The following is an 8,185-nucleotide window of genomic DNA, read 5'->3' as shown; positions in this document are numbered from 1 at the left end:
AGTTTAACAGAACATTTTTCTAACTTGTTTTTAACATAATGCCAGCATTGCAAACTTTACTGCAGCACTCAGGTACTAAAATTAATGTTAGCAGAAGTTACAAAGACAAGGAAAACACGCTATATAACATGTTGAATAATTTTGCTTGGATATATGGTTACCAGCATGTTTTACTGCTGACAAAGGATTCTGAGAGGTAGAAAAAAATTATTCACAATATAAAAACCAAAAAAAAGGAAAGAATTAAATAAATTGGTATGGTGGCTCAAATTCAGCCCATTTAGCTTTGGCAGGATAACCAACCTGGTTTTCTGCAGGACTATAGGAATTTGTCAGAGGGTTCTGCAATAGTAACTGCTTTTCCATAGCACATGAAATGAAGCACACACAGTAGGCACAACAGGGTGATTGAGAAGGCAAATAATAGTAACCTTAACTCAATGTCTTTAGTTTGGCTCTTAAAAAATTCACTCTAAAAACTACCTACACACCTCCAGAGGGAATAGCACGTGTATCTCAATCTCAATAATATATTATTGTTTTACAAAGGTGTTTAACTCCTTCTTTCTGAGCTGCCAGTCCTATGAACTCAGTCAGAAGTCTCCAGTCCAACTGGGTGTTTTCCTCCTTTTGCATCATCACAAGTACTACAAATTCACATGTAAAAAGTATGCCCTCACGGAACTTTATACAAACTTAATTTCACTCTTGGGTTTACACAGAAGCAGCTCATTAGCTCTGTAATTAGAACTTAGTACTTTTATTGATGCATAAGTAGGACTAGAATTCCTGTCTCACACAACTGTGCTGATTCTGCAGCACTAACAAGAAACAAGTATCCAAAACTTACTTTAGTCACTAAAGGCAACAACCATGAATCCAAATACATAGAGGGACAACTTATTTTGGGTAAGGTACAGCTATTTATACATATACTTTTCAAGAGTAAAACCACATACCATTACCTATAAATGTTCAATTTGTATGCATTTAATGTCAAATTGTCAGGAAAAGGAGAAACTGCTTTATTATTTATTGGATCATTTTATGGAAGACCAGAGATTTTCTAGGAACTTTTCTAAAAAGAAAATACAAATAAAAATTAAAGGTGGGGGGAATTAAAGCTTTAGGCACTTTGAGGACTTGTATTTTAGTGTGCCATCAAGACTGAGGTACTGTATATAGCTAGAAAATGATCACTGCAATAGTGCTGTGACAGTAATAGGCATATTAAACTTTTTTCTAGCACAATATTTATTAAACAGTTTTGAAACCGTTTTGCCCAGAGTGAAGAAAGTATTCTCTGTCCCACTACACCTTTTTTGCGTAGCTATCTCTGTTGAAAAGCTGTAACATCAGCCAGCCTTCTTTAAAGCAACAGAGATGCACAATACTCTTACAGCTTGTCCCCTGAAAATTCATTGCCAAAGTCATAAATCCCTATTTCAGGGAAGGAGAAAAAAATAAAACAAACAAACAAAAAAAAAAATCACATCCTTAAAATTTCACAGGTTTTACATGTCTCTACAATCATTGCACTGTTAAAAAAAAAAAAAAAAATCAAACACATTTGGCAAGGCTGAACTAGCACATTACATATTTTTTCCTGAATAGTAAAAAATACATAATCACCTTTGAGATGGAGCATTTAACAATAATTACTGGTCCAAATAAATATGAACTACTTCAATTCTAATACGCAGGCTAATGCTTTGCGTTAAAACTTCCAATATTCATTCCCAAACAGGCATGGGAAAACTTCAACCAAATTTAGCAAGTCCAGGTAAGATAGTATTACTAAAAAAACCATGAGTCTGAATTAAACTGTTGAGCACTAGAGAAAACATGGAAGCATAAAAGTGATGATCACTGCTACATAAAATATTCAAAAATCTTATCTACACCCCTTCCTTATTACACTAAATGCATAAAAATGCACTGGTGATTAATTTTTCCTTTGTTCATTTTAAAACTACAGACCTTTAGTTTGATAAGCAGCTTTGTTTCTATCAACTTAGTTGTAAAAAACACCATCAAAGCTTGTGCTCATTAAATATATATATGTATATATAAAAACATACAAAAAGTACAAGATAAATCACATTAAGAAACTTTTACAGTGTAATTGTCCTAATTTTTTATTCTTAAGTCAGGGGCCAATTTTTTTTGTGCACAGAATTCTCAATGCGACTGAAGTTCCAGAATTCAGCATGGTGCCATTGCACAGAATTCAATGTTCTGCACAGTCCATTTAAAAAAAACAAAACAAAAAAAACACACCACAGGACAAAACATTCTTCTTAAATCAAATTCTATTTGTGAATTCAGCAAAATAATTTCTATAAAATAAAACAGCAAAATATTTAAATAGTATAGGGTGGGCTGTATCTGTCTTGCAGGGGTATTTGGTTTAGACAGGTTCCAAAAAAATTACACACATTCAAGTTACCAATTTTCATTTAAATACAGTATTTACTGATGCGTTTCTTGAAGACTTTAAACAAATGTTATTCTGGAATAGATACCTCAGAATTGTATTTGACTAACCAGTAGTTTCTTTTATAATTAAACCCTGCTTCTAACGTTAAGATTTCTTGTATAATGGATAAAGAGCTAAGACAATTCCTGCTTTCAAGTAGAACTGTGAATGAGCAGAAAACCAGCAAGTTAACTTGGTGCAGTGGCACTCACAAGTACTGTGTGATTTTGTTGACTTCCACTTCACTGGGATGCAGTAGAAGGAAAGTGTTAGAAGTTTATCTAATAAGCTCTACCAAAGAAACAAAACAAGCACACCAAATACAGTCTATATGCTCCAGGCATCCTGGCATAGCAAATTTTTGCATATTTGTTTTAAATCTTTTAAATTCCTATTACTGAAAACTAAGTGTTCTTTATCCCACCCAGAGACAGAACTGTCAAACATCAGATGTGAGGAACATATGTGCAACTGAAAACCTTTTGTTTGTCATGGTTTCCCCCCCTTTTTATAGTCTCGGTGTAAGAAGAGAAAGCTCCGAGCAATACAGTTGTCGCTTTGGGACAACTGTTGTCATGGTTTTTTTCCTTTCCCTCATTGGCTACACTAACCTGGTGTGAAGCCATGCTAAATGTTACAGCATAACTATAGCTTCAAAGTGATTAACCTAATACCAGAATGAAAAAGGCAATGAAAAAAGATCTAGAAACAATGTTACATCACCAATTTTCCACATCAACCAAATAATTAAAAGGTTACCAGCCATTACGTTGCTCATAGTAAAATCGACTCCAGTGGCAAAGAATTAACATGAAACTATTTTTGTGGTTGACATGGACAGGCTTTTTCATAAAGGAGTTGATCCAACTGCCATGAGGCAGGCAACACTGGTTGCAGAGCGCAGCGGATATATCAAGAAATTAATTTTTGTTTTCGTAGATCTGTGAGTCTCATCAAGACAAAAAAAATGTTTCTTGCTTAAGAATTAACAGTCAAACATTAATATACTATATACACCTTTGCCATTTACACATTAGCATCAGGCCATTTATTACAAAACACTATACACTTTCCACTGCAGGCGGGTTATATATTGACAGCAATTTTCTGCAGATAAGACAGTGAATAGACTCTCCACTCCATGTTGATTAGGAATAGTTTTTTCTAGTTTTAAATATTAGCCAGACACAGAGAAAGGTTGGACTGTAAGGCCTGGGTGCACAGTCTTGATGGAGCAAGTTAATTGATTATGTGCATTTCACTAATCTTTTGTCTGAGGCGGGGGAACTTCTTCACTGCCTTCATAATTATCTTGTGCTCGTTGGCCAGTTCTCTGAGGGTTGTTCATATGATGTGCTGCAGGGCCTGTATATGGCTGTCCATGCACATGGTTATTCTGTTAAAACACACAAACAAAATATTTTAAAGAGCTATTACTCTTGATTTTTTTTCCCTAAGCAATTATTTCAGTTTTTTTCTCCTTTATGCATGGTTCTTTGGAAAAACCCAAAAGTCAAATGAACTAAGAAAATTTTTAAAATCAGGATGTTGTTTCCTTTAATTCTTTTTTTAAGTTTCTCCTGCACTTACCTTTTGAATGCATTTATGCTGAAGGTAAAATACACACAAATAGAAATTGTAAAGGTAAATAAACAGTAAATTCCAGATTTAAGTAACAGAATTACATGCAAAGCAGAAACGGCAAGAAAGAGAAAAGGGAAATGAAAAGGAAGGTTGCCCACGTAACATATGTAGATTTTAGATTAAAGTGTACCTATATTTCCACCACAAGAAAAAATGGAATTGGAGAAATATTTTGTAAAATACTCAAACAAAACAAACAAAAAAAAACCCTTACCATCTTTCTGCAACACAGAATTTTGAGAGTGCAAAACAAAATCTGAACAAAATTTAAACCAGTCATTTTCTCCAGTTCTGCATCAAAATTATTTTTTTTCTGGACTAAAAATAATGTGTATAACTAATGGATGTAAAACATGGTCTATGATACTCCATGGTGCTGCAAGATTGGATCAGCTACCAACTTACTGCTGCATACTAACAAGATAAGGGTCATGTGAGTTAGAGGGTGAGAAATGCCATCTGTTGTGAGAAAGTGAACACACATCAAGCAGGTAATGGATTAAAATAGGTGAGGTTGTGGTAAGATGCGTCCAAACTCCCAAGGGGACGGGGAAAGTCTGTATCACTTACCAACTGCTCTGCTGAGAACATCAGCAAGGAAAGCAAGATGAAGGGGAAATGGGTTTGGGCAGGAGAGGAAAATTAGCAGATTCAGAACATATAGAATGAATTGGAGAAATATAGGGAGAGACAAACTGCAATTAAGCCAGGGAGCTCCTAATTTAGCTGTTGCCAGTTTAGTAAGCGTGGCTATGATTTCTTTCATATTAAGCTTTCCATTTAAAGATGCTAACAAGATGTCATGTAACGGTCAAAAAGATTTAAATGTTATAGGTAATTTTGACTTGGACATTAGGGTTATCTGATAAACCCCATGCAGGTAGGAGCTGCAGCCCTGCCACAGCCTTTCCAGGTCTGACTCTACATACTCCTCCTGCAAGCTGTGGTGAGGCACCACTGTTTCTGGGAGGTCCAAGGGAGGTTGGACAGGGAAGGGCCATGGCAAAAGAAAGTGCTCCTGTCTGCTTTATATTAATCAGACTATCAATAATGCAGATTGCTATAGGTCTTCTTGGTCTAGTTCTGCAGGAGGCACATGAGGCAGTTTCACCTAGTGGTGGTGGCAATAGCATCAGTTTAGAACCACTGAGATAAGATGATGCAGCACAACAGCCAGGCCTCAAATCAGAGGCCTGCTAAAATTTTTTTAAAAGTCATGGAGGGATGCTCTGACTCCAAATAGGCTGAGAAACAGTGAATTAATTTCAGGGTCCAAGTCTACTGTAGAAGCCAGTAGTGTAATTACCAAAGAAAGAACTACTCAGTGTGGACAAGCATGGCAAAATTAAATTTATCAGTATCTTCAGTATGGATTAGCTACTCAAACAAACATTTACCATGAATGAGATATCTCTGTTAGGATAATAGTTGGATTTCAGCATAAAATTCTGATGATGAAAACTGTTTGTAGTGAATACAAGAGATCTGCATTATCATGGGATTCACCTTAAATATGAGTTTGCATGAAAACTGAAACAAAACAAGCATACAAACTTTTGATTCCCTCCTCCACCCCCAAAAAGTGAAACTGCAGTGTTTACCTGTTGATATTGGGAACCAGGTGAGTGGGGATACAATGGGGCATCTTCTGGTGGAGAGGACTCGTGTTCATCTGGAGCATCTGGGTCATCTGGTTCCTAAAATTAAATAAATTCCATTTATTGAGATATAGGACATAATGACTCAATTCAAATCCATTCATCTTTAAATTCTAATCTAACTCTTCCTGGAGATGGATTCTCTACTCTCCTACAATTTCTCAAAAGCAACATTAATGAGTAGTTTCCTTGATCTTATTCAAATAACTCTTAATATCAATATATATGTTCAGCAAAGTTGCCTGGTCACCTCCAGGAATTTAATTTTACCATTTTAGGACAGTAAATGATCTCTCCCAAGATGGTCCATACAAATGGCAATTAAAGTGAGAAAAAGATTAATCAGGACACCATAAATACAACACAGCTGGCTGTGATGAAAATAACTAAATTTCAGACCATTCCAACTTAACAAATCAAGCAGTACTTGTAAATTTCTTAATTCTAGAATCAACAAAAAGGAGGAACAATCTGTTACCCAGAAAATTATTGCAATACTGGACAGGTTCTACACCAGTGAAGGACTTTAAAATTTAAAACGACAGCTCTTTAAGTTATCTTTCTACTTATGGGGATATGCAATTCTTTACCTCCTCTGGGCAGAGTTCGCAAGCCTTTGCAAGGGTTATTCTAGCACTGTGTGATCTCTCCAAGAAGTAACCATTCGATGTTTCATTGCTCTGAACTGGTGGAGACCAATTATTATACGTGTACTGGGGATTGCCAGTGTATGGTCTGCGCTCAAGCTCATCTCCAAGCCATTCTACTGCCCAGGTCCATTTTCTCTTCAAATCTCCATTGCTCTGCAAACAGATAATTAAGAGTTCATAATTTTGTTGTTCTTCAAATGCCAATGCTTTTCTGCTTCCACAAAAACCATTTACTGGAAAGCAGATTACCATCTTCATGGTACCCCACTGTGAACATTTTCTTTTTATCTGGTACATGAATATTTTTCTCCTAAAAGATACCTTGATAGGCAACATTAATGGGTTTGGAGCACTTGCTAAACATTAATGCAAACTGAATCTTCCTCTCAAGTTTAAATGCATCCCCTTTTCCACTTCCTTGTCTTGACCATCTAACACTGAAAGAGCCAAATGAGTATTCAATAAAGGATGATAAGTATTCTGTATTAGAATGCTTAATTAAGTTTTTCTATACAGAATTTTAAATATAATACATGAGTCAGAATGAAAAGTATCACCTGCAGTATTTGGTAGGCTACAGGACAGTTGCTGAAAAGGGCTACCATGCACTTTATGCACTGGTAGGCTCTTTTCTGATAATGGTTCTTTGAACGCTGAATGGTGTCAAATAGCCCATCCCTGTCATCTGGGATTCCTTTAAGTGCATTGTGAATCCTGCAAAAATAAATAAATAAATAAAATCCAAGAGTCAGAATGTTAACCCTCAAATGTAAATAGTGTTTAAGACATCACCGGAATACATTTCAATTACAGCGTAATTATAAAGGATAATATTAATATTGTGAGTAGAAAAATTTTGTGGTAGACATTTCTCAACAAGTATAACTTCAAAGTATGTGTGCAGAACAACTTCATTGTTGGGTATTTTGAAACTAAAAGGGCTAAGCGATACGTAATCCAGTCACAGTTAACCTCTCGAGTATGAGAGGGAGGGTCAAATGGCATACACACAACGTAGTTCTAACCACAAATATATAAACATGATTGATTAAATTAGCTGTTGATCAACTGAACTAAAAATTTCTATTTCATAAATTAGATCTACCTCCTACACTGTTAGAATATACATATATCTTAGAATGAATGGCTAGTCCCCTTTATAGTAACTGAACTGCTGTGAGATGATGTATGCATTATAGTTTTCATCATGTGTGCTAGGTCAGATATTTGAGGTGCTACACATATACTCTGTATCCCTTTGTGTTCTTGTGAGGGCAAAAAGACTGCAATTGCTGTAACTGTCTCAATTTCTTTCACCAATTCAGAATCCTATAAGCTCAGAGCGCCAAACAAGAATGGAGAGCAGGTGATGGTGTCTCCACTGACTTCATCACAAAGAACCACAATTTTCATAAGACAAGTAACTGCTCTCTTTTTCAAAGATGCCACAACAGTTTCCTACTGTATGCGACTGGCAGCTTACACCACCTCAGCTGAACAATAATTGCAATACTGTTGTGAAAACTTGGCATTGAGCTAGCTGCAAAGTCAATGATATAACATTTAACAAAGTTATTCAAGTTTCTGCAGACTGCTGCCTCACTGATTTCAGACATGGGCCACCTGAAATAAGCAGACACTGCTTGTGACCCTGTGTGGAAGAGCTTTAACAGTGGGAAGTATCCCTGATAAGAGATTATCATAGGCAGTGAAGGCTAAGGATGTGGTCGTCATGGGGGACCTGAACTTCCCGG

At 36.0% G+C, this 8,185-nt stretch overlaps 1 protein-coding gene across 1 annotated transcript in view; it reads right to left on the bottom strand.

Moving 5' to 3' along the window:
- Positions 1-744: 744 nt before the first annotated feature.
- Positions 745-8,185, bottom strand: part of USP9X (ubiquitin specific peptidase 9, X-linked) — a 131,392-nt gene continuing 123,951 nt past the window's right edge. The window contains exons 41-44 of the mRNA XM_019524162.1: positions 6,989-7,145; positions 6,372-6,584; positions 5,725-5,820; positions 745-3,875 (exon numbers count right to left, since the gene is read on the bottom strand). Of these exons, the coding sequence (XP_019379707.1) occupies positions 3,741-3,875; positions 5,725-5,820; positions 6,372-6,584; positions 6,989-7,145 (601 nt within the window). The 3' untranslated portion in view covers positions 745-3,740. The remainder of the gene's footprint in view (positions 3,876-5,724; positions 5,821-6,371; positions 6,585-6,988; positions 7,146-8,185) is intronic.

This window comes from Gavialis gangeticus, unplaced genomic scaffold (assembly GCF_001723915.1).
Source record: "Gavialis gangeticus isolate Ggan-Ray unplaced genomic scaffold, GavGan_comp1, whole genome shotgun sequence".
Lineage (NCBI taxonomy): Eukaryota > Metazoa > Chordata > Crocodylia > Gavialidae > Gavialis > Gavialis gangeticus.
The sequence above is the reverse complement of the archived record's forward strand: the minus strand, read 5'-3'. Positions and strand labels throughout refer to the sequence as shown.